General features: G+C 37.9%; 2 protein-coding genes across 9 annotated transcripts in view; one reads left to right on the forward strand and one right to left on the reverse strand.

Annotated features, from left to right (window-relative positions):
- Positions 1-1549: 1549 nt before the first annotated feature.
- Positions 1550-12073, forward strand: ptpn23b (protein tyrosine phosphatase, non-receptor type 23, b). Its single transcript, XM_051873543.1, has 20 exons — positions 1550-1798; positions 2629-2703; positions 2799-2926; positions 3041-3117; positions 3219-3268; positions 3384-3515; positions 3619-3699; positions 3797-3922; positions 5811-5858; positions 6127-6183; positions 6262-6320; positions 6470-6549; positions 6656-6770; positions 6880-6945; positions 7158-7297; positions 7551-7856; positions 8776-8930; positions 9056-9207; positions 9305-9484; positions 9827-12073. Exons 1-20 carry the CDS (start codon positions 1715-1717, stop codon positions 11361-11363), a joined length of 3648 nt encoding a protein of 1215 aa, XP_051729503.1. The 5' UTR covers positions 1550-1714; the 3' UTR covers positions 11364-12073.
- Positions 12074-13352: 1279 nt separating this feature from the next.
- The window catches only part of cspg5b (chondroitin sulfate proteoglycan 5b), a 39484-nt gene continuing 27169 nt past the window's right edge, over positions 13353-25667 (reverse strand). For 3 of the 8 annotated variants that reach the window (XM_051873551.1, XM_051873550.1, XM_051873552.1), the window contains 2 exons: positions 19801-19926; positions 13353-14182 (listed from right to left, as the gene is read on the reverse strand). In XM_051873551.1, the coding sequence (XP_051729511.1) occupies positions 13892-14182; positions 19801-19926 (417 nt within the window). In that variant the 3' untranslated portion in view covers positions 13353-13891. Of the gene's footprint in view, positions 14183-18927; positions 19635-19800; positions 19927-25667 lie in introns of those variants that run through there. The other 5 variants (XM_051873556.1, XM_051873555.1, XM_051873557.1 and 2 more) reach the window with 2 other exon arrangements.

Consider the following 25667-nt stretch of genomic DNA (forward strand, 5'->3'; position numbering starts at 1 on the left):
CTGTGGGATGTTAAACAATCAATATAGAGTGCCAGTCCTCTAGACACCTCTGGAGAAACAAGGACTTGAAGAGTGAGACATTGTTCTCCAAACAGATTTTCCACATGCATCATGTGTGACCTTGCGCACGATTCATTTTCAGTCATTACCAAGCATCAGGAAACTACTGCAGGCCACATAGCTACAAATATTCCAGTTATTCCAAATAAACAAATAAAATAATGCATGAAATGTATAAATTAAAATGTTTTAAAACTAAAAAGTATATTTAAAAATTAAATGCACATAAAAAAAAAATGAAACTGGCCTTAAGGTTAAATCTCTTCTTGTTTTATAGCCTAACAATTGACACTCACAGTAAAGCTTCCATGTGGTTAAGTATATCTGCTATAATATAAACCATCTATCACACATACCGAAATATACGGTACACTCACATACATATTCTTACACGTACCCACAGGTGACATTTCTCTGCTCTGAAAATAAGTCTTTTAGCAGCTGGAGGGGGAAAGACGCAGGACAAAAGATCTGAGCAACAAAGGCCCAAGACCAGCCATGTGTAAGAGAGCTATTAAAAGTGTGCGTGTATGTGTGTGTGTGTGTGTGTGAGAGAGAGAGAGAGAGTCATGATTCCCTGTGGCCTTTCACTGTGTACTGCCATATGTATCTTGATCTAAAGAGCTTGTCATATACTTTCATTACCATAATTTGTATAAAGTGTTTATCTACAGGAGAGACACAAACATAATGCTTATGAGAAAACATTTTGACCTATAGAGGAAAGGAAAACTTCCAACAGTTGACCTCTTAAATTTAATATCTTTAAACTAACTTTACCAGCCTATATCGAAATATCAGTATTTGGGACAGTTAATCAACAGCTCATAACTTACCTATATTACACACGGACATTTTAAATGCTGTAGGCTACTTTTGCTGTCATTGCGAGAATGTTCTAAACGCATTATTAACGTATTATTGTTCGTCTTATTTAAGACACTAACTGATGCACTGCTGCCACCTAGTGCATACAAATCAACACGAGAAAAAAACAATGTCATTAAAGTTCAAGATTTCTGACAAAAAAAGCAATAATTAATGAACATTAGCATTAATGAACATTAATATAATATAATATCGCCTAATCGTTCCTAAAATATGGTACGCTACATGAAAACATGCCACCCATGCTATTCTATGAAACATTCAAACATTAAAGACATTAAAGAGATTTTTGTTAAAAATTAAGTAAAGAGTTGGAAATTTGAGAACTTTTGTTTGTGTATAAAAAGTTGCCATATAAAATTAAGCAAATGACATTAACAATGTACTATAATAACAAATGATTTCCTTGAGAATAAAGGGGTACATTAAGAGGATAATAAGGTCATTTATTATTTTTAGTATTTAGAGTATGAGTATAAATAGTTAATAATAGATTAATCTTCCACAAAAATGAGTGCAGTCAACATATTTGGAGACAAACAAAGTAATAAAGCCAATCTAAGTCGCTTATGTATGGTGACGTACTTCCGGTGACGTATTTGTTTTGAAGACAAGTCAAAGGTAGGAGTGTCAGGCGGATCGGGGCGTCAAGTTTTCTGATCAAATCGAGATATAATTAGCTTCGTCTTTTTAAGTAAATAAAAACAAGCTGTATTAAACTGTTGACAACTCGTGTTAAGTTGAAATAATACTTCGTGGAGGCGAAATGGAGGCCGTTCCCAGGATGCCGATGATTTGGCTGGAGCTGAAGGAAGCGGGGGACTTTCAGTTCAGTTCCCCTGTCAGACAGGTGAGACAATCCGTGTCCCAGTAATCCAGCTTGTTACACAACAGTGATCAGCACCAGAAAGTACTACCCTTTGAACTCCGTAACTTAAACTCCTTAAAGAATAGCTATTTGACTGTCTTGTAATTTAGGGAAGTTTACAAAAGTATGGGTAAAATGACTTTTTATTTTTATTTTTTTATATACAAAAGGTTAACTGGATTGAAAGCAATGGAAGACCATACACTGATTATAAGTTAGGATAGCATTCTTAAGAAAACATGTTTTGTTTTAAATATTTTAATTAAAGACATGAAAATGAAGAAACGCCTTGAATTTTTTGCAATATTCCATCGTCAGTTTTCATGTTTATTATGATTTGCCTCATGAAACATAGGGTGAATTCAGGTAGATTGAGATACTTTTTCAAAGGCATCTCATTAACAAAAATGTCCCAATCAACCTGAATTTACCCTATATATTTCTATCTATTATAAGTACTGCATAACACTCAGAATCAGATCTGTATTGTCATCTTTTGTAAGGAGCTGTCATTTTTTTAAACAAATGATTTCAAGGGCTATATTACAGCAGTTATTTTATTATGAAACTTCATATATTTTCATGGTCTTTGTGCTTGTAAGCATATGGCTTGGGTAACCTGGTCATTTGAAAACCAAATTATCTCCCTTTTTTGCTAGACTTATTTTTACACATTTGCATTAAGCCAACAAAAGGATCTTGCCCAATTGAGATTGTTTTATACTGTGTATGACAGTAACATTGGTGTCAATTGCATTGGATTGCATTGGAAGAAAAATATAACGGTATTCTTTCCTTCTCTTTTGTCCCAGTACATTCAAATAAACTATGGTGAGAACCCCGAGAACTATAGTGAGTCACTGAAGAGGCTGGAGCAACTTAGACAGGTGGGTTAGATCAATGAGATTGTGGGAAATGTAGTTGCACACTTGTATAAAAAGGTTGTTGATGAAAATTGCATTGAAATTTATCTTATTCTCAGAGTGTGGTAAACATCCCAAGGGATTTTGAGGGCTGCAGCACTCTTCGAAAGTACTGTGGTCAGCTGCACTTTCTGCAGAGTCGTGTTCCCATGGCAGCTGGTCAGGAGGCTGCAGTGCCCGTGACTTGGTAAAATATTGCCATTGGTGCTTGCTTTGATATAAGACCATACTTGCTACAGTCGATATGCAAGATGGTGGTAGTCATGTAATTTTAGCTTTTCTGCTTTCTTTCTGCTTGCAGGATTGACATCTTCTCAGGGAGGAATATCACACATGATGATATTAACTATGAGCAGGCTTGTGTCTTGTATAACCTGGGTGAGTTAATTGCAACCAAAGCATCAGCACACATATGCATTGCTACAATTGTGTTTTGCATAATAATTAATCAAACAACAATCCCTCTAATGCATTTTTAGGTGCATTGCACTCGCTGCTGGGAGCTGTGGATAACCGCCTGTCTGAAGAGGTGAACATGCACACTTACATATATTTGCAATTAAGAAATGTTAAGAAAAATAAAATGATTCACTGTCTCTAACCTTTTTCTCCTTGTTTGTGCATGCATGTGTTGGTGTGTTAAGGGGATGAAGGTGTCCTGTACCCATTTCCAGTGTTCTGCCGGGGCTTTTGCTTACCTCAGAGACCACTACAATCACAGCTACAGCTCTGACATGAGTGGCCAGGCACTGTCAGTCAACATCAGCCTCATGCTGGTAAACACAGTCTCCCACACAAATGCTACTTTTATTACCTGGGAAAATCCACTTTAATCAGACAACCTCTCCTTTCGTTTTCTGTTTGTCTTTCTCTCTGAAGGCACAGGCTCAAGAGTGTCTCTTGGAGAAAACTCTACTAGACAACAGAAAGAGTCATTTAATAGCAAAGATTTGTGCCCAGGTTTGAAGTTCTACGCATGTGTGCTTATCTATCAAGATGACAGCAGGCCTTTGATTTATAGAGCACTTTCCACTTCAACACTAATGTCTGATTGCAGGTGTGTGACTATTATAAGGATTGTCTGAGGGTGTTGGATAATTCTGAATGTGTGCCAGGAAGGATTCAGAAAGAGTGGAGGAAACTCGTCAGCATGAAAATCAGCTACTTCAGGGCCATCACACACGTGAGACCACCACACTCACCATCCAGTATATATTAAAGGGATAGTTCACCCAAAAATGAAAATTCTGTCATCATTTACTCATTCTTAAGTTGTTCCAAACCTGTATGAATTTCTTTCTTAAAAGAAATTCATACTTCTTTCTTCTGCTGAACACGAAAGAAGATATTTTGAGGAATATGAGTAACCAAACAGTTGATGGACTTCCATAGACCCATTGACTTCCATAGTATGGAATACTATGGAAGTCACTGGGGTCCCATCAACTGTTTGGTTACCCATAATCTTCAAAATATCTTCTTTTGTGTTCAGCAGAAGAAAGATTTAAGTGAACTATCTAGGGCTGCCCCCTAATAGTCGATTAATCGTTAGTTGACTAGAAGTGGTTTAGTTGACCAAAATTTTATTAGTCTGTTAGTCACAGAAAAAAAAAAAACAGTCGGTGAGGGACAGATAGTTAACAGCGGGTCCTTGTGGTGATTACAGTATGTCAGGCAGGAAATCGAAACTTTCGCCTATAATCCATTGACCTCAAATATGGCTTATCATTTAAAACATGTAATTAGTAGCAACTTTACATGGCTTCTCACTCTAACATTAACCTAGATAAATGTGTGCTATTATTAGGAGCATATCCAAGTGTTTGTGTGTAGTGTGGAAGCTAAAGTATTAACAAGCTTACTGCAAGACATGGAGGCGCCGGCACGATCACTTGCATTTTTTTCTGGTAACAGCGGAAACAACTTAGGGGCCGTTCACAAAGTTGCCCTGTACAGCTATGATCATATCGCATGTTTTGCGCGCGCAAATTCGCGGTCGCGACAAGCGTGCGGTGCGGCGCGCTCGTTTTTTCCAGCAGCGCCTATGCTGCGGCGAGATGAAAACATCTCAACTTTTCAGAATGCCGCAAGCGCACCGCAGGTCATGTGACAAGAACCACCAGACCAGCTTTGGCCTTTCCGTAACAGCACTGAAAGCTCAGCCGAACAGCTGATCATAGCTGTACAGGGCATGTTTTTATTTCTCATCTCCATAAATATATCTAGTAGTAAAGCTAATGCAAGGGCTAGAAATCAATTAATCCTTTGCTGATACTTCCTCGTCATGATGGAGAGTGCAGTTCATGGTTGCATAGCAATGACAGACGCCACGGGAGCGCAAGCGCTTGTGGAAAGGAGGAGAAAATGGTGCGGCCGCGCTTTCCACGCATTTTAGACGTGATATGTGAACGGCCACTTAAAATACTCAGTCATTTTTTGTCATACAGATAAGAGTAATACATCATTCCAGACTTTTATTTTTATTTGGACTTTTATTTGTGTAAACTCACAATAACAAGAAAACATTGTGCCTTTGTAAAATAAAGAAAACAAACAGGATGCGCTTTCTGCTGTCTCGGTCTTCCTTGAACTGGAGCGTGTCACAAAAATGAACCGAAACTCAGCATATAGGCTACTTGCCTCACAGACATGGGAAATATATCTATAGAAAGCTTGAAATGTCTACTTTTAAATGAACTGATTCAAAAAAATACTTTATGCTTATGTAATCCGTAGGAAAGGTGCATTTCTATAGGCGCATTCACTATACTGCGGAAATGAGAGTCAGCATTGTCAATATATACATTGCTTATATATATATATATATATATATATATATATATATATATATATATATATTAAAAGGTCATTATGGTTTAGTATTCTCCTCAGTATATATTTAAGTAATTAGATTAATATATATGTGCAATTAGTCGACTAATGGTTTAAATGAATGACTAATAGTCGAGTAGGAATTTTTTTTAGTTGGGGGCAGCCCTAGAACTATCCCTTTAATGCATTTTCACAGACTTGTTGGTTATTTTCATAAACCATGCCTACATTTTCATTAGTTACACATGGGAAAGCAGTCAGAGGAACAGCAGAAACATGGAGAAGCAGTAAGTGTGTGCTTGTGTGCATTCGTTTTTTTTTATGCATACTTTTTGACTTGACATTTGGAATTGAATGTACTATTATTTTATTATTATATATTATTAGTAATTTTTATTATTATATTAATAGTAATATTTTTATTTATGTTTTGCTGGCTGATATTTGATGTTTTTGTGAAGTAAAAACATTATTTGGTGTACCTGAGTATCACTGCACAATATGGTCATAATGTCCTCTGATGACAGTGTGAGGTCGCCTGCTGTTTCTCCACAGGTCGCATACTTTCAGTTCTCCCTCGACAAACTTAATGAGGCAATTAAGCAGAGCAAGGTAAAGATTCTTATACACCCACACACAACCCACCTGTTCATTACGCACATTTACATGTGTACTCATTGACCTTTTCAGGGTCAACCAGAACATATACAGGAAGCTTTGAAATTCACAATGGATGTGATTGGTGGAAAGTAAGATCTTAAATGTATTATTATTATAATACCCAAATCACATCTGAGTCTTAGAAGTTTTCAGTGTATGCTGTAATGTTTAATTTCTCCAAAAGGGTTTTGAAAATATTTTATTAATGTAATTTTCTCCTACTTTTTGTCTGTTCCAGATATAACTCCGCTAAGAAAGACAATGACTTCATTTACCATGAGTCTGTGCCTGGTCTGGACACATTGGTGGCAGTAAAAGGTAAACAAACAGCTCTCATATGTCTTTTAAAATGATCATAAAGAATTAAAAAATCATTATTTAGTTCACATCTGCCTCCTTTGGTACTCTGGCATCTGCTACACAGGTGCATCTTTGGTGAAACCCCTACCTGTGAACCTAACTGATCAAAGTGTCACTGGTCCTGACCTCTTCTCTAAACTTGTTCCCATGGCAACTCATGAGGCCTCATCCCTTTACAGGTCAGCTGGTACATTGGTAACATGCTTCACTGATGTTACTTTAAATGTTTAAATGTTTATGTAGAAACTTTGTTTTTAACCATTGTCTCTTCTTTTCTCTCTCTCTTAGTGAGGAGAAGGCAAAATTACTTAGGGACGTAGTGGCTAAGATAGAGGACAAAAACCAAATCCTTGAGTAAGTTACTCATAAAACAAATAATGACCTAAAAAAGAATATTCTGTCATAATTTACTCACCCTTAAAGAACGTCATTCAGGTTTCCAGCAATGATGAGCAAATTATGACAGAATTTCCATTTTTGGGGAAACTAACCCTTTAAAAGTGAATCTACTCTGTGTGTCTTTTACAGTAGCTGATATTTTTTTCTTCTTTTCTCGATTTATGCAGAAAATTCATGGAGTCTCTAAGCAGCGACTCGGTGTATAAAATTGACATGTTTAAGTCTCTGCCTGACGCTCTATTGGAAAAATGTGCATTTCTCAGTGTACGACCAGACACTGTCAAGAACCTCGTCCAGGCCATGCAAGGTGAGACATAGACCCACAAAAACTTGACGAAAATGTGAAATTTGTGATAATTGGATGTGCAGTCTGCTATTCATTTTATGAGTCATTTCAACATTAAAACAAAGATTCTATGATCTGTGAAATGTCTGTGATATTTATGAATAAGTACCAATACTGTTTTTATTTAATGCATAATTTACTATTATTTGCTATTATTGTTTGTGTTTATTTTGATGGATTTGATGACATCCAATCATATGTGTGTGTGTTGCAGCACTATCTAATGTTTACACTGATGTGGGTTCATCTCTGGATGAGATCCATAGTGCTCTTGAGGAAGATGAGGCTGGAGAGAAGAGTTTAATGGAGGTTGTGGGGCAGAAGGGATTGGCGGCCAGATCTGCAGTCTTACAGGAGATACAGAAAGAGCTGAAGAAATATGAAGCTGCTCATCAGGCAGCCAGCAATACCAACACCGAGCTCCACAGAGCAATGAACCAGCACATACCAAACCTACGCCTATTACAGGGATCTGTTGAGGAACTTCGAAAGAGCCTGCCCCAGCCACAACTCAATGAAGGTAAAAGTGTTTTTTACAGATGTACATTGAAAGACATAGAAGTTATCTGTGTTCATTCATTATCTCTAAAAATTTAACCCTTTGACACGTACGATCACACCGGTGTGATCAGTCTTGGCTGTTCCCAGGAGCGTACGATCACACCAGTGTGATTAGAACGTTCAGCGCATCACGTGATCAACTGCCAAATTCAAATGTGCGTGCGCGTTTTGGCTGGTGCTAAACTAGAGACGGATGCGTGCAGCGCTTTCATATATCACATATATGCAGTGTTTTCAACCACATAATGTTTATTTTAGGTTTCAGACATTTAAATACACATGAGTACTAACAAAACAATATATATAGAGTTTGTATAATACACAATGATGTCTATAGAAGCGGAAATAACAACCCTTTCCATTATAATTAGACGACACGTTTTATTCATATCAGATACACATTGTGAAAGTAACTTTAAAGTTTACTCTGTTCTTCCCCAGTTCACCGACTCACTTACTTTCATGTATTTCGGGAGAAGTGGATGAATTCACATGTTGTAAATCCAACAGATCCGATTCTCTGTGCGGCGCAAACTAACATGGTGACGCCCATCGCGCATATGGCTCAACCAACGCGATTGTTATAAAGGTGTTTAAACAGCAAAACACATCCACTTGCACATATTTGACAATCGGAATATCAGATATTTCATGCTATAGCTAACAAATTTGTGAATATTTTGAATAAAAAAGGAAAAATTAAATAAAAGCAGGTCATCAGTCATACAGCGCTGTGGTGCATTACGTGACGCGTCACCATGGAAACAATAAAGTGATACGTTCTAAATAACGGTCGCCTTAAAAAAACTCAAGCTGGGGGTCAGCCAGAGTATTTTACACTTACGTGCGAAAGGGTTAATGCTCTCTTTTCTTCTAAGATGAAACATCATCCTTGCAAAAAATGAAGACTCTTCTTGGCAAAGTTGATGAAATGCGAAAGCAAAGGATCTCATTGGAGAGTCAGCTCCGTGACCTTATTCATAAAGATGACATCACGGGAGTCCTGGTAACCACAGATCGTGCTGAGATCAAGGTTAATTAACAATTGAAACTGTACTGCCTTTTATTCATCGCTATGTGCTGCTCTGTTGGCGATTCATATTGAACCATGACCAAATGTTAGTCTCTATCCCTCTTTCCCTCTATCCTCTCTTTCAGACATTGTTTGCAGAGCAGTTGAAGAAATATGATCAGCTGAAGGGATATATAGAACAGAACTTGGCTGCTCAGGATAACATCCTGAAAGCCCTGACAGAAGCAAATGTGCAGTACGCCCCTGTCCGCAAGACCCTCATGCTCACAGAGCAACAGTATGTTTTTGTCTGTATTTTCATTTTCAATTCATATTTCAAGTGTTAGTATCTGTTTCAGAGACAGTAAGTGTAATCCTCTTATTTTGTCCTTAAGATGGAACGACACTGTGCAATCCCTAATTGCCTCATTTGAGGCATATGAGGACTTGATAAAGAAGGCTGAGGAAGGCAGAGACTTCTATCAGGATCTGGACAAGAAGACCACTGGCCTGTTAGACAAAACAAAGTCCTGTTGCCAAACCAGAGAGGAGGAGCGAGTTGCCTTGCTGGAAAAGTAAGTTGTCTCAAGTAGAAGGGTATGATATTGTGGGTAGATTTTTTTTACTTCTGTACACTGTTTGAAGAAACAGTCACTTGGAGGTATAGGATCAAGTACCTTGACTTACAGTAGACAATATTCAGATTTCAGTAAATTTATACATTGTGGGTTGCCTTTGTTTGCATTGAATCTGCAACCTACTTATCAGTGTGAATTATGAACTAGTAGACTACCACCACTTAATACATACATTTAGTATTAAGTGGTGGTAGTCTACTAGTTCATACTAGTTCCTTTTCAAATGTTTTTCAACAATGTATCTCATTTCATGCTTGTCTGATATGCTACTTTCTGCAGGGAGATTGGAAAAGGGCCGCCTCCTAGACCTTCTGCCCGAAAGCCTGTGGTCGGCCAGAAAGTTGTTGGTTCTAGAACCGGCCCTTCCAGTCTTGAATCTGTAGGTCCTTCTGTTGCCTCTTTTGAAGATCTCCCACAAGAACTACGAAGCCTCCCTCCAAATCTCAATTTGCCCCGAGGTCCAGTATTTCCCAATATTGTTCCCCATGGTGGAAGCCCATTTCCCCCAACTCGGTTTCCAAACCCCCAATTTCCAACTACAGATCCAAGGCAACAGCTCTCTCACAATCTCCCACAAAATCAGGCCCCTTATGGCCAGCCCTTTGCACCCATGCAAATCCCTGGGATGCCACCACAGCAGTTACAGGTAAGATCATCCGGAGGCATCACACATGTCCATCCTCAGGTTAATCAATCGAACACCCCACAGGTGCCTTCTCAGGGGTACAATCCAGCTCTCTGGCAGCAAGCTCACGGTGGGCCCATTGCTGTTACAGGGGGTTATTCTGTGCCTCCACAAATGGGACAGATTCCCCAAAATTCCATTAGGCCTGGTTTACCTGGACAACCCCAAGTATCCTTGCCAAACTCTCTTGGGCAGCAGATGCCAACTGTCATGACTCCGTCTTCCTCAGTCCAACAGATCATACAGGGAACACAGTGCCAAAGCTTTACCACCCAGCCTAGACAAAGCATCCCCTCAACCACACCAAGAAGTGTATTTCCTGGGCAAAACCTTCCCCCTTTCCCACCTGGACAGGTCCAAGCTCCTATGCCAGGCCAAACACAGCAACAGCCTGGCCTCCCCTCAGGTTACCGACCCGCATTAGGTCCTCAAATCCAACCCCAGCATGGTCTACCTAGCCAACTGTCCCATCCTCAGGGAGCCCTCATTCAAGGACAAGCTCAAACTCAGCCTCAGTGCAGTCTTTCCAATCAGTTCCATCCTGGACAACTTCCACAAAACAGGCCTCAACCTTATATGGGGTATACATCTTTTTCATCTTTGCAACCTCAGCAAATCCCTGCACCCCAACAAGTACATCCAGGCTCTCAAATCTTTCCACAGGCACCCTTGAGCCAAAACTCCCAAATTCCTTTTGGTGCTCGTCCACATAGTCAGCCCCAAATGCCACCAGGAGCTGTACCACCACAAAGTAATATGTACTCATTTGCACCAACACACATGGGCCAACAACCTATGGGACAGCAGACAGTTCCACCCCAATTCAACACCATCTTTAATGGCCCAGGGGGGCAACCCATGTACACTCCTGGTCAAAGCCAAATACTTGGCCCTCAAAATGTGGCTCACCAGACATCAGGACAAGCAGTGATGGACAATCCAGTTCCACCATCACTTGCCAGCACCCTCATTCCTACACCATCACCAGTTCAAGTTTCATCTCAGAACCAGATCTCCACTTCATCCTCTTCCACATCAGGTGCTGCTCCAACTGACGAGATGAGGTCCAACTCCACTACAGTTCTGGATTTTCTTCAGAACAAGGTGGATAATATCAGCATTAAGTCCTAAACTGGTTGTGGAGTAGATAAAAGCCTAATTCAATTATCACAGTAGTCTCTTGCCGTGTCCCACAACAACAACTGTGCAAAAGCTGTCAGTGATAGTTGGGATACCACACAGAGCACGATCAAAAATGACGGGGGTGTCAACAGGGGGTACAGAAAAAATATCTTTTTGGTGATTTGGATCCTTTGTAGTCACAACACAAGATCTAATGTCTGAACACATACTAACACTTGCCTTTTCTACATGTACAGTACTAACACAGAATTGCACTGTACTCTCTGAATCAGTAATTACAAATTCTAACTTACCAATTGTGCTACAAGCAAATAGAAAACTGCTTTTGCACTGTAATTCTATGCAATTCTCTAATATTATATGTCAAGTATCACTCTTTTTATTTCTATTCCTAAATAGCACTTTAGTCTGCACTCTTAGAATGATGACAACGATGATAAAGGAAGAGGTGATTGTGGGTGTTTCTATTTCTGTTTCAATGTATCTTCCATTGTTTCAGAAACATTTTAATACCAAAACTCTAGTTCTTGCATATAATTTTTGTGATAAATTGTAAACACTGCTTTCTTTTAGCTCTGTATTAGACCATAACAAAATTTTATAAAAAGGGAAATGCTTTTTGACTGACTTACACTACTGGTTTATGTGGAGATGATGCTTCTGTTTGAAATTCAATATTAAACTGGCTTACTTAAAAATGTTTACATGTCTACCTTTATAGAAAATTAGCAGCTTTACATACCTGGACTTGTGCAGTTGTTCTCTTAATCGTAGACCACTTCAAACTTGGTCAATGGGGGTCTTTTCCCATTGCAGTGGCATCCAAGCCAATGTTGTTTTAGGGTCCTTATTGGTGAAAGGTAAATTTTTCACTAGTCTTGTGTCCTCCTATCCAACACACCACACTCCACTTTATTTACTAAGACCATTCTTAGAAGTTTTGCAGTATGCATTCCTAATAATACAGTATACAAAATAAAACCCTCAGATTATGGTGTATAATACAATACACACTGTTATGTGCTAATGCACTATTGTTAAAGGGTATTTTTGAACACACCACTGCCCTAATATGGCCATATGATGGCACTGTCTGGTTGTGTTCTGGTGATGTAGGATTGTCTGTAATGAGCTTGTTGGTTCCCTCTCTCTTTATGGGTTACTGGAGCTGCCTAGATTAAATCAATATGCTTCATTTGCTTCAGGCACAAAGAACCACAGAATTACTACACACACATCCTGCAGTAAATGTCTGTAAATAATAAAACTGGGATGTTCATGTTGAGTCAGGTCTTTAGACTATAAACATTTTAATACATTCTTAAACTGTACTCATAAACAGGTCAGAGAAAGGCCTGGGATATAAGGTCACGTGGTTCACTTATGCTTAATGGGTAGTGACTGGAATCTAGTATTGGACGGTATTGATGTATCTCATTAAAAATGGCAAATACAAGACAGGCAGTGTTTGTAGCTAGTCAGAAATGTTTTTGTCTTGTGAGTTCAAGAGCCCTTTACTCTTCTAAGATACCCAGTCTGTTATTTCAGCAGTCTGTTCACGCCGTCCCTTGCTTTGATGGAGTGAGCGTTGGGAGAGCAACTGACCCAGTTTTTTTCTTTATAAGATGGTTTTGGCTTGAGCAGAATAGCACACTTAACATTGAAGTGTTTTTTGGAGAACTTAGTTAGAGGACATTATTAGTTTAGATTATCAGCATACATCAGTCTGTCGTCTCATATAGATTGCATGTGGAAGATAAATTTTGATACACAGTGTACTTTTTTAACATCAATATTTTAGGGTAAGTTGTAATCGGTCCACATTTTTATTATTATTTTAAATCCGTTTTGCAGTTAAATAGTACTACAGTGTGACAAATGTGTAGAAAATATAAACCTCAACTTGCATTTTTTCTATCATTTCTACAGATGATTATCACATTTTTGTCCAAGGACACAATAATAAACAACGTCAAATCTAAACAATTCTAAAATTCTTTATTCTCAGTGAAAGTATTAATCTAACATTAAAAACACAAAAAGCACCTTGTTAATAATAATAGTTATCAATTTGTTTGTATACCCTGAATGTTTACAGGTTCCATCATTTCTGTCAATGCATGTGTGTGAATATGAATGTGCTGTTTGACAAAAATACAACATACAACATGGCACCATAACACATCTGAAATCCACATTTGTGACTGTAATACCAATAGTTTTTCAAATTCTTATTTTCCCTTTATATTCCTGTTGCACAACACTGCTACTTTGTCTTGCCATTTATGATCTACTAACCTTCGTTGCGCTGCTGTGCTGTTTTGTTTCAAATACGAGTCAAGGTCAATGCTATTAAATTGTGTCCGAATTCATGTCTTGTTCATCCAAAACCCTCACTTGTTAACAATCAGTGTCTCATAATTTGTAACGGTCAAGTTGCATATGTGAAGTATAATTTGTCATTTCTTTTGTTCAAGTCGTTGTACATCAGACAGTGTTGAAGGCTTCCACTTGTATTAAGGTGTGTAGGCCGTGCCCAGGTAAGGGCTGGATGACCCAGAGAGCACTCCTGGTAAGGAACGTGTGCTAATGGGGCTGTAGCCGGGTTCGGAGCTGCGTCTGGAGCAGAGCTGGGACAGAGGCCTCCCCTGTACAGATTTGCCAGGAGGCCGGCGCAACACAGGGGACTTTTTAGGGGATTTAGGGTGCTTGTAGAGGAAGACGTTGTAGTGAAGCGGGGGGCTTGTCTCGGGGAGCATTTTCGCCTCTTTGGGGAGAAGCAACTCTAAGTCGATGGTCACACCACCCTGGACATGTATACACACGCAATCGCACAAAATACACACAAGCATAACAACACAAACATAGGAATCAAAAAGCACATACAACACACAATTACAGATAGACACAAACACATGGTAATACAAAAACAAAGAAAAAGCAAGAAAGTATAAAGAATTTAACAAAAATCACATAAATTGTTGATAATGACACCCTCATGAGCCACTAAAATTAAAGTCAGAGTAAAAATAGGAAACTGTTAAATCATTGTTTTAAGAACATTAGTATAAGTTGAGTAATTTCAGTGTTGATACAACCTGCCACAAACTACAGTATATGAGGTGGGCATAACTCAAGAGCAAGTAATCAGCTTGCAGGAATTGATCTCAGATTATCAAGCATATTCAAATTGAAGTAAACAAAGGATTGTACTTCATTTGCACTTTGTATTAAGTTGGTTAATCTTTTCAAGACTATTGTAATGCCTTATTTTGTGGTTCATTCCCAACTTTCAAATTTATTAGACTGACTGCCTACTCATTTCTATCTATTCTACTCATAATTGCTATGCAGACATCTGGCATTAGTCACTAAATTAATTCAAATGTCTTAACTGTTTTATCAGTAATTCAATTCTTCAACAGATTAGATTCAAGAGCTCAGTTTCTGCTCTTCAGATAAATTCTCTGTGGAAAAAAGTTTTCGATGTTTGTCACATTCACATAATAGATGGGAAACTTTGGTGTTAGCTTAAAGTGCCACTATTATGCTTTTTCAAACATTACCTTTCATGCAGTGTGTAATATAGCTGTTTGTGAATGTAAAGGTCTGCAACGTTTTAAAGATTGAAGAGCATGACAAATAAAGTAACTGTCTCCGAAAAGAAGGAATCGATTCTGAACTGCAGAAACGTGTCGTCAGGAATTCCAGCCTCACTTCCGTAACATATCTACGTAGGTTTGTAACAAATTTGCATAATGCCAGCCTACAGTCTTTATTGGCTGCCAGCGAACAACGTCAACTTTGACTCCCCCTTAAACACTTTAGTTGGTTCAAGAGTTCATATATACAGTATCTCACAAGTGAGTACACCCTTCACATTTTTGTAAATATTTTATTATATCTTTTCATGTGACAACACTGAAGAAATTACACTTTGCTACAATGTAAAGTAGTGAGTGTACAGCTTGTATAACAGTGTACATTTGCTGTCCCCTCAAAATAACAACACACAACCATTAATGTCTAAACCGCTGGCCACAAAAGTGAGTACACCCCTAAGTAAAAATGTCCAAATTGGGCCCAATTAGCCATTTTCTCTCCCCGGTGTCATGTGACTCGTTAGTGTTACAAGGTCTCAGGTGTGAATGGGGAGCAGGTGTGTTAAATTTGGTGTTATCGCTCTCACTCTTTCATACTGGTCACTGGAAGTTTAACATGGCACCTCATGGCAAAGAACTCTCTGAGGATCTGAAAAAAAGAATTGTTGCTCTACATAAAGATGGCACAGGCTATAAGAAGATTGCCAAGACCCTGAAACTGATCTGCAGCACGGTGGCCAAGACCATACAGCGGTTTAACAGGACAGGTTCCACTCAGAACAGGCCTCGCCATGGTCGACCAAAGAAGTTGAGAGGTTGTGTTTGGGAAATAGACGTATGAGTGCTGCCAGCATTGCTGCTGAGGTTGAAGGGTTGGGGGGTCAGCCTGTCAGTGCTCAGACCATATGCCTCACACTGCATCAAATTGGTCTGCATGGCTGTCGTCCCAGAAGGAAGCCTCTTCTAAAGATGATGCACAAGAAAGCCCGCAAACAGTTTGCTGAAGACAAGCAGACTAAGGACATGGATTACTGGAACCATGTCCTGTGGTCTGATGAGACCAAGATAAACTTATTTGGTTCAGATGGTGTCAAGCATGTGTGGCGGCAACCAGGTGAGGAGTACAAAGACAAGTGTGTCTTGCCTACAGTCAGGCATGGTGGTGGGAGTGTCATGGTCTGGGCCTGCATGAGTGCTGCCGGCACTGGGGAGCTACAGTTCATTGAGGGAACCATGAATGCCAACATGTACTGTGACATACTAAAGCAGAGCATGATCCCCTCCCTTCGGAGACTGGGCTGCAGGGCAGTATTCCAACATGATAACGACCCCAAACACACCTCCAAGACAACCACTGCCTTGCTAAAGAAGCTGAGGTTACCTAAACCCTATTGAGCATCTGCAGGGCATCCTCAAACGGAAGGTGGAGGAGCGCAAGGTCTCTAACATCCACCAGCTCCGTGATGTTGTCATGGAGGAGAGGAAGAGGACTCCAGTGGCAACCTGTGAAGCTCTGGTGAAGCTCTCATGCCCAAGAGGGTTAAGGCAGTGCTGGAAAATAATGGTGGCCACACAAAATATTGACACTTTGGGCCTAATTTGGACATTTTCACTTAGGGGTGTACTCACTTTTGTGGCCAGCGGTTTAGACATTAATGGCTGTGTGTTGAGTTATTTTGAGGGGACAGCAAATTTACACTGTTATACAAGCTGTACACTCACTACTTTGCATTGTAGCAAAGTGTCATTTCTTCAGTGTTGTCACATGAAAAGATATAATAAAATATTTACAAAAATGTGAGGGGTGTACTCACTTCTGTGAGATACTGTACATATAATACAAATACATATAAATAGAGCAAGTTATGCGTATTTGGCGTGCTGTCCGGGGGAGGGCTCTGAGCTCTGAATTTTTGCCCGAACCCAGAGTACTCCCCCGGATGTGATAATAATAGATTAAACTAAAAGTGAGGAGATGGGGTGGTGGAGGGATGCTGATGAACTGTCACCGAACAGAGGTGAGTCTGCAGTGTATATACCTCTTGTTGGTTGATTAGCTGAATGCTTCCCACTTGTGATAATTAGGTTAATTATTTGAACCTGCTCCTCCCGAATTTTGTTAATAAAACATCATTTAGTGTTGTCGACGTGTTGAGAAGACGCTGTTTCCTGAGCTGCGAAAGCAAATTCCCTTTTTAGACACTTCCGAAGGATTAGGATGTAAAGAGTCAGTGGTTAAAATTCTTTTTTTTTTACAGTGACACCACAGCAGTATAACTCCCAACCTTTTGTTGTGTTCCGGTCATTTTATTGACGACTGCTTCTCAAATCTCTGCGGGGTCAAAGGAGGATTTGCAAAATGCTTATCCATTAAAGATGGGGCAGTACCCATTTTATTTGGACCAACTTGCTCCTGCGAATCACAACCTGTAAGTATGATTATTGATGTATATAGACTACTTTCTACCAAGTGTTCAAAATACGTAGTTTTGTGTTTTATAGGGAGTACACCCAGTGCACAGCTGTAGGCTAACTCATGTTACTGTCGTGAAATAGTTCTGCTAATCAGCTGGGCCCACTATTACCTAAAATTGTGTTGAGTAATGCAGATTGTCTGTCGTTCTTACTACCTGGAATAATAACGGATGGAGCAAGATTTTGCTGTAATGTTACATCAGTCATACACGTGTAAGCAGCAGACCTATCACAACAGACTGGACCATCTGACCAATCAGAGCAGAAATGAATGGTTTGGAGAGAATCTTTGAATCGTTTCAGAGGTGATGCGCAATGTATGTTATGAGAAAATGAAAATATTTTTTGACATTGGATGTATGTAAAACTATTGTAGGAGACCTCAAAAACAAAATGAGGAACCTTTAAAATAGCATAATAGGGGCACTTTAATTGTTTTTTGCATTAGAATGTATGGACAGATTTCTTATAATTTGTGATGTGTACTTTGTAACATACACACACACACACACACACACACATATACTGTATATACACGTATACTGTGTGAAAGAAGTGTCTTATGCTAGCCAAGGCTGCATTTATTTGATTAAAAAAAAAAACAAACAAACAACAAAAAAAAAAAACAGTAAAATCAGCAATATAAGATTGCAATTTAAAACAACTATTTTAATTACTAACAACAATTTCAATATATTTTAAAATGTAATTCATTCCTGTGATGGCAAAGCTAAATTTTTATCAGCCATTACTCCAGTCTTCAGTGTCAGACAAGCTTTCAAAAATCATTCTAATGATGATTTGATGCTCAAGTAACATTCCTTATTATTAATGTCAATGTTACAAAGAGTTGTGCTGCTTAATATTTCTGTGGAAACAGTAATGTTTTTTTTTTTTATTTTTTTTTTAAACCAGGATTCTTTAAATAGAAAGTTCAAACAACCAGCATTTATTTGAAATAGCTTTTCATAATTTAAGTCTGTCAGTTTTGATCAATTTAATACATCCTTGCTGAATAGAAGTATTAATTTCTTTAAAAAAATAAAATCTTACAGACCTCACATTTTAGAACAATACTGAATATTTATTTTGTAAAATTTAAATACAATTAATTTTGGAAAAAATATAAAATAGATTTGTCACTAATCATAAGCCAATTTATTTTTCATTTACATTTAAATATTTATGATGTGTGGATATGTAGCCATTTTGCTCATTGCCTTTGAAAACTTGCAACCAGATTGGACGGATTGGAAATTATTGTTGTCCAAATTATACAAACCCAATATGTAAAGTCAGCCTATAGTCTTACAATAAGAGCATTGTTATGAGGGTGAAATGTCCAGTAGGTTAGCAATACCTAAGGAATGCTATAGCCATGCACAGGAGCCAAGCAAAAGAGTCAGGGGCAGCAGTGAAAGTGAAAAAGGAGTCAAAATGGGAGCAGTGGAGTTCAGGAATACACTGGCACTCAATTGTACTGGTAAAACGTTTTATTCCAAACAAACTTACTTTATTTATTCTCATTTGTTTTATCTCAAAAAAAAAAAAATAAAATAAAATAAAATTACAAAACCAATTTTCAATACATCAAAATTAGAAATCAATTAGTTTCAAGACACAATGAGCTTTAAAACTGTATCATACTGCATATCAATATCAATCCAAGCAGTATTTGTAAATATATATTCAGACATACGCACTAAATAAGTCAACAAACATCTACAATTTTTTTTTTTTTTTAAACTGTCTAAATAGCTATTATTTCCCACAGACGTTTTCTTTTGCACGAAAGAACACCAATGCATGCTGACTTGAATAAGGCAGGACAGACAGGAGTTCATAAGGTGAAGGTTTCACAGCGGTGTGGACTGAAGGTCAAAGGTTGTAAACCTGGCGGCTAAACCTTTGCGTTGTGGGGTGAAGTGTTTCATAGCGTAGCGTGACTTAGCAGGACATAGCATAACAAAGCCTGACATAACATGATGCAGCGTGACATCAGCAGTGACAGCAAACAAGGACAAGGTGAATGTGGCAACGCCAATGTGCAGGTAGGGTACTCTGGCAATAAGAACTCCACCACCGTGTGATGAGAGCGCACAAACATAAGTTAGCATGCTAGTTCAGTGCTTCTAGTTCAGCTTGTGTGTTCTGAAGCTCACATTGAGCCATCTTGAGGTGACTGCAAGGAAGAGTGCCATGTCAATGTTTAGTCCACTAATTAGGGAATTTTAGTAATTTCAAGAGGTTGAATGATGTCAAATGTGTGTCTCGTTACAGTCACAGCGCCAGCCTGTGGCAATAGGATGTTACTACACGATGTTCATGTTGTTCTGCAGTGAGTTTACCTCCTCTGCATTGTCTTCTGTGGCGGCCTTGTTGTTTTCGAGTTTTGGCATGAGTGAGTTCTGGTTGTTCAAAGGCTCGTCCTCTTTAGGGGGACATTTGCATGGCTCTTCTTTGCAAGCGTCATCCTATGGAGGAACATGCGCGCACACACGCACACACACACACACACACACACACACACACACGATTACTACGAGAAAAAGCAAACAATGCTACCCTTTTACACCTAGCATTAACATCTCAAATGGTGCATAAGTCAGAAAGACTTATTTTTATGATACTTTGTGGTGCCTTTTGGAGTTTGACAGCGTGAAACAAAATGAGATTTAGAATGGCATGAAGCAGAGTAAATTATGTGTTTATTCTCCTTGGCTTTATTTTGGATCTCTCTTGTATATTGTTGATTGTCTATTGCTTGTTTATTTTGATTATGTCTTTTAACTTGTTCTCTTTTAATTCATTATGATTCTTTTTATTCATTGTACAGCACTTTTAAAAAATTTGGTATATTTTGGGGAACAATCCTTTAAAACTAGGGTTTAAACCTGCTAGGAAGGAATTTTTTAGTGCAATTATGTGTTATGCGTCTGTGGTTCCATCCAAAAATCGCTATTATATCGTACGTGAAAAACAGTATGTGACAAGTAGTACGCCTGAATTCATAGTGCTCATAAAAGAGTAGGCAAAATTACCTGGACTTACTAATTGAGGTGAGATTCTGAAGTGTGCATACAATGGACATTTATCTATCCCATGAGGGACAATTTATGAATGACAATGAAGCGATGCAACTAATGCTGGTAGGTGATGATTATGACAACATGGTAAATATAGTATGTCTGAATTTCATTCATATTACATTAATACTATACAGAACATACTTTTTAGCTGTTGCAAAGTAATTACTTATTCAAAATAAGTACCTACTCGAGAGTACTTGATTTTGGATGCAGCCCGAGACTCTTTATATTGTCTAAGCAGTAATAAAAAAACAATTATGATGTCAAAATTATGACAAGTATATCATATGAAAACTAAAGACAAAGTCAGGTTGACTTGATTTTGATTTTTAATGACTATTTCATTGTAATAATTATGAGATAAATCCATTAAATTAAAAGATTAACAGAATTTAAACATTGTTGGCAGGAGACCCAACTTTGTTTTGAAGACGAAAAATGATTTCACAATATTCTCTCACCATTCCATTCCTAACACACACAAAAAGTGTTCAGCATGGTCTTACGGCTGTCAGAGCAAAAAGGAAAGCTGCTGCTCTCCATTTGTTTTCCCGTCATCTCCGGGCGAGTTCATATGTAAATTGCACGAGCTTATTTTGTCTATTAGATCGAAAGATCTGAAAAAACCCATACATTTACCCGCCTATAGACCCTCCCCTCAACTAAATCAGGGGCCGTATTCACAAAACATCTTGAGGCTAAAAGTAGCTCCTAACTTGCAGATTTAGGAGAAACTCTTAAAAAGAATGGGTGTGATAATCCTAATTTTAGGACTCCTAAATTTTTGCTTTAAGAGTATTTCACAAAGCATTTTAGCGCTAAAACTAGCTCCTAAATCTGTGAAGCGTTAGGAGTAGTCAAGAGGACTCCTAAGTCACCAAGACCAAGTCACAAACAATCCTAAAGGCCATTGCTGCCAATCTGCCTCAGCAATCCACCCAAAGACACTGTACACCACTAAAAACAGCAAAACAGCGAAAGAGCCTTGGGTGCTGAACCTTTCCTTTATAAATGCAATAAATATTTATTTTGATTTATAGATTTGGCAAAAATAAATCTTATAAATTAATAAAGTCTGATTGTGGCAGTTGTTTTCACGAGTCCACACTTACAAATGATTCAATAGAGTTAAAAAAGATATAATAAGCGTATTTGGAGTGCTGTCCAAGGGGGTTGAGGGCTCCGAGCTTGGAATTTAGCCCAAACCCAGAGTTCTCCCAGTATCTCCCAAACTTTGTTTATAAAACATAATTTGCCGCTTTAATTCTGCATTCTCTCGAGACGCAGACATGTAAGAGGCTGACAATTAGCTGAACATATACTAGTTTTATTAGTGACACTAAGCCTACATTTTAAAACCTTTATTTGAATATGGCAACATTTGTATTTTAAAACCTTTATTTGAATATGGCAACATGATACCTCATTCTACAATATTTCTATGATTAAATCGCTGACGGAGACTCCTCCCCCATCAGCCAATCACTGTGTGCATAGTTAGTATGTTGACATCATCCATAACAACAAGGTCAACCCCGCCCTTTCTCTTAGCTTAAGACTTCGTTCTATTCCTTAGTAAAAGTTGGTCTCAGCAGCTCTGTGAATAGTTTAAGAAAATTTATGCATAATTTGTGAATTAGCCCTAGGACAGAAGTGGTCAAAAGTGGACAAAAGAGACTAAAATACCAGGTATAAATGGGAATGTGTTTCCCTCATCTACTTGTGATCCGACTGACCAAAAAGCATCTTAATAACAGGTGTAAAAAAGGCCTTAGTATCTCAATTTCATCTGTCATAAGACTTTTAATCTCATAACTTGTGTCAATTAAAATTCTCTTTTTATGACTTTGTATCAATTATGATTCACCAAAGCATGATTTTTTTCTCTTATGTGGCAGAAAGGTGCTTCCATATGTCTGGGATGCCACACATTTGCAGATGTGCATCTTTGGAATGCACTGAGGTTTGATCACTCCAACGGGCTTGTCGGATCACCGGATGTTAATACTAGCTGTAAACAAGGCCCTGGAGAACCATAACATAAACAAAACTTTCTGGAGTTCATGAGTGAGTGCATAGATCTGAATTCAGTTTTTACTACATAGCTTGGAGGAGGAAATGCTAAACTTCAGAGCATAAACTAATCCATGACCAGGAATTTCAAGGGATATCTACAGTTTTTACCATTTACCAAGAGACATTATTAACGCACTATATGCATAGTGGTTACATTAACTGGATAATATGCCTGGAACAGTAAACCTTGCTTATTCATAAGGCATTGTTAAGCAATACTTGTTAAAATGGTGTTTTCAAAGCAATGTTTACTGCTGTGAGTGTGAGCCTGTGTGAATCTGATTTACTAATGCTAGGCATTAAAACAAGTCCATTAAAAGCAAAGCTTTTTCAAAACATGTTTTGTAACTTGCTACCTGTGATATCCCTTATGAAACCACAAAGGAAACAAAAGAAGACTTTATTCATGCTGCTGCGTACAAATACTCATTCTCAAGAGAAAGAAGATGAAAAATGTCAAATAAATTCTCCCAGGAGGTGGAAAGACAAGTAAACAACACAAGTAAATAAAGTCACCTAGGAATATTTTCATGGCTCTTTTGTCTTCAATCATCCCTCATTTCTTGTCTCATCTCAGTTTTGCTCTATTTCTCCTCCCTGTTGCACAGTGAAGCTGTCAAACTCTCTTTTAATCATAAAAGAGTCTCTTCCACTATGAAATCACTGGGGGACTGGGCCGACGGAAGGTGAATGAGGTTAAAAAAATAAAAAAATAAAAAATTATATATATATATATATATATATATATATCTCTCAAAAGAAAGATCAGAGACTAGGCTAGGTTGTATTTTCAATTCAGAACAAATAAACGACCTAAATCAAAGTACTAGAGAACAGGGTCTGACAAGTTCAAGGTTCACCAGGTACTGCAGGGCAATAGGTCTCTGAGTGGGTGAATATAGAAAACAGACCACTTTATGGTCCTCCTTTAAAGATCAAATGTTACACGCTAGTCTGTGGAACATTTATTCATGACAATCTACTCTGAAAGGTTACCAAAAGATGGGAGCACAAAGCTTGTACTCTTGTACCCAAAACAGAAAGTTTAAATAGGGCTTTTCACACTGCGCTTATAAACACTGGATTTTTTGTAATTCTACACACAACTTTTAACCCTAGGTATAGAGGAACGTTTCACACTTGTCATTTAGAAGCAGAGGTTAGCACTGCTTTTTACCCGGGGTTATGAAACCACGCTCCAGAGCAGGGTTAGCACTGCTTTTGATTTTTTTCTGCATTGCGGTGCCAAACATGTACAGTGAGAAACGCTGCGGTGTTAGAATGTTACAGCTACAGTAGATGCCTAGGAACAGACACCCAATCGTCTTCCTCATATTCACGTGACTTTGGATGGTCACAAAAACACAGCGTGTTGTATGAAAAGTACAGTAGTTCCAGCTATTGATAATGAAAATATCAAATGGTGAAAATGGTGAAAGAAAAGGTGTAAATTGGAGTTGATAAGAGTTTTAGTCTTATGTTTATAGTCTGAAAAGTACATTCAGGAAGAAATTAATGGTACAGTCAGCAATGTAAACAGGTTGTGTGCTGTGTTCATCCAATCAATGGCACTGACACCGCAAATATAAGCAGTGGTGTAAAGTATTTGAGTAAATGTAATTAGTTACTGTACTTAAGTATCTTTTTAGGTACTTTGTAGTTGTACTGAAAGATATTAGCAACTTTTCTTCTCTACTTGACTACATTTTTGAACAAATGTACTTTTTACTCCAATACATTTGTGATGAGTAATGCAATTACACATGGTACATTTTGCATGGCACCTAACTTTTTTTGCAGTACTTTGTTTCTGCTATAAAGAAGTGATATCAACATCTACAGGGCATTAAAGGTACTATATCTTGTGCATTTTGCCCTTACTCACCCAAACTTGTCAACAAGGCTACTTTACATGAATGTGAGTGCATTAGCAGGAAGTTGCTGAATCGCAGGTGTTTTATTTAGGGGATGAGGTCATGACTGCAGCCGGTGATGAGGCCAAAACCAGTACATCCAGTGCAAGTAGACTTTGACTATTTAATTTTACTTAACATTAATTTATTTATCCGCTATATTGACAAGACTTTTTTTTGAAGGATATTGGTTTACTTATGGCCTTTTTGTGCACTTGAGCAAACTTGAGTTTGTAGACGTGTCAACCTTGATTTATTGCAATTTTGAGGTGTTCAGTTTTATCAGATTTCTCATATTACAAATCAATTGTTTCCCGTTTTCACTGGCATGTCTCTTAGGTGTTGAGGACTAGTAGCTTGTAATGGAGTAATTTTCACTGTAAGGTATCTGTTCTTTTACTCAAGTATGGTTTTCAGGTACACTTTACACCTCTGCAAATAAGAATGTTTAGAGACTTACAGTGTGAAGTCATATGAATACCCAGGATTAATTTTAACTCCGAGTAAACTACGAGTTGTGTGAAAATGTGAAGATAACCCAGGATTCTGTTTACCTGGGGTTTAGAATGACACAGGGTTAACAATTAACAATTTTAACTGTGAAAAGCCAATGATATCAAAAGGCAGTTATTTTTGTATATTACTATTGATAATTAGGATTAATTACACTGATTTTAAAATTACAGTTTTGATAAACTACTAAATATTTCCAGGTTTTAATTCCAACTATTTTACTGCTTTCTCAAAATAGAAATTAAAATACCACGCTACAAAATGAAAATCAATCGTTTTAAAAAGTACAAGTGAATTTAGGCATCACTTTTTATCTTATTTCGACTCTCATAATGACTTGGTATTCCATAATTTTAAAATTCCATAATGTTTTTTTTAATCCCACAATTATGACTTTGTCTTTTTTATTATGTGGTAGAAATGGGCTTCCATATGCCTGGGATGCTACAAATGTGAAGATACACAACATTATAATGTACAGTATTAAATGATTTTCATTTAGAGATTTTCTAAAGATCACAGGGTTCCTACATACTTTTCCAGACTCAAATTTCTAAACCTCTCAGTAGATTTTTCAGACCGTATTTAACATAAATGGTTCATTTAGCATTATATTTAGCATTA

The sequence above is a fragment of the Ctenopharyngodon idella genome, chromosome 19 (genome assembly GCF_019924925.1).
Source record: "Ctenopharyngodon idella isolate HZGC_01 chromosome 19, HZGC01, whole genome shotgun sequence".
Taxonomy (NCBI): Eukaryota; Metazoa; Chordata; class Actinopteri; order Cypriniformes; family Xenocyprididae; genus Ctenopharyngodon; species Ctenopharyngodon idella.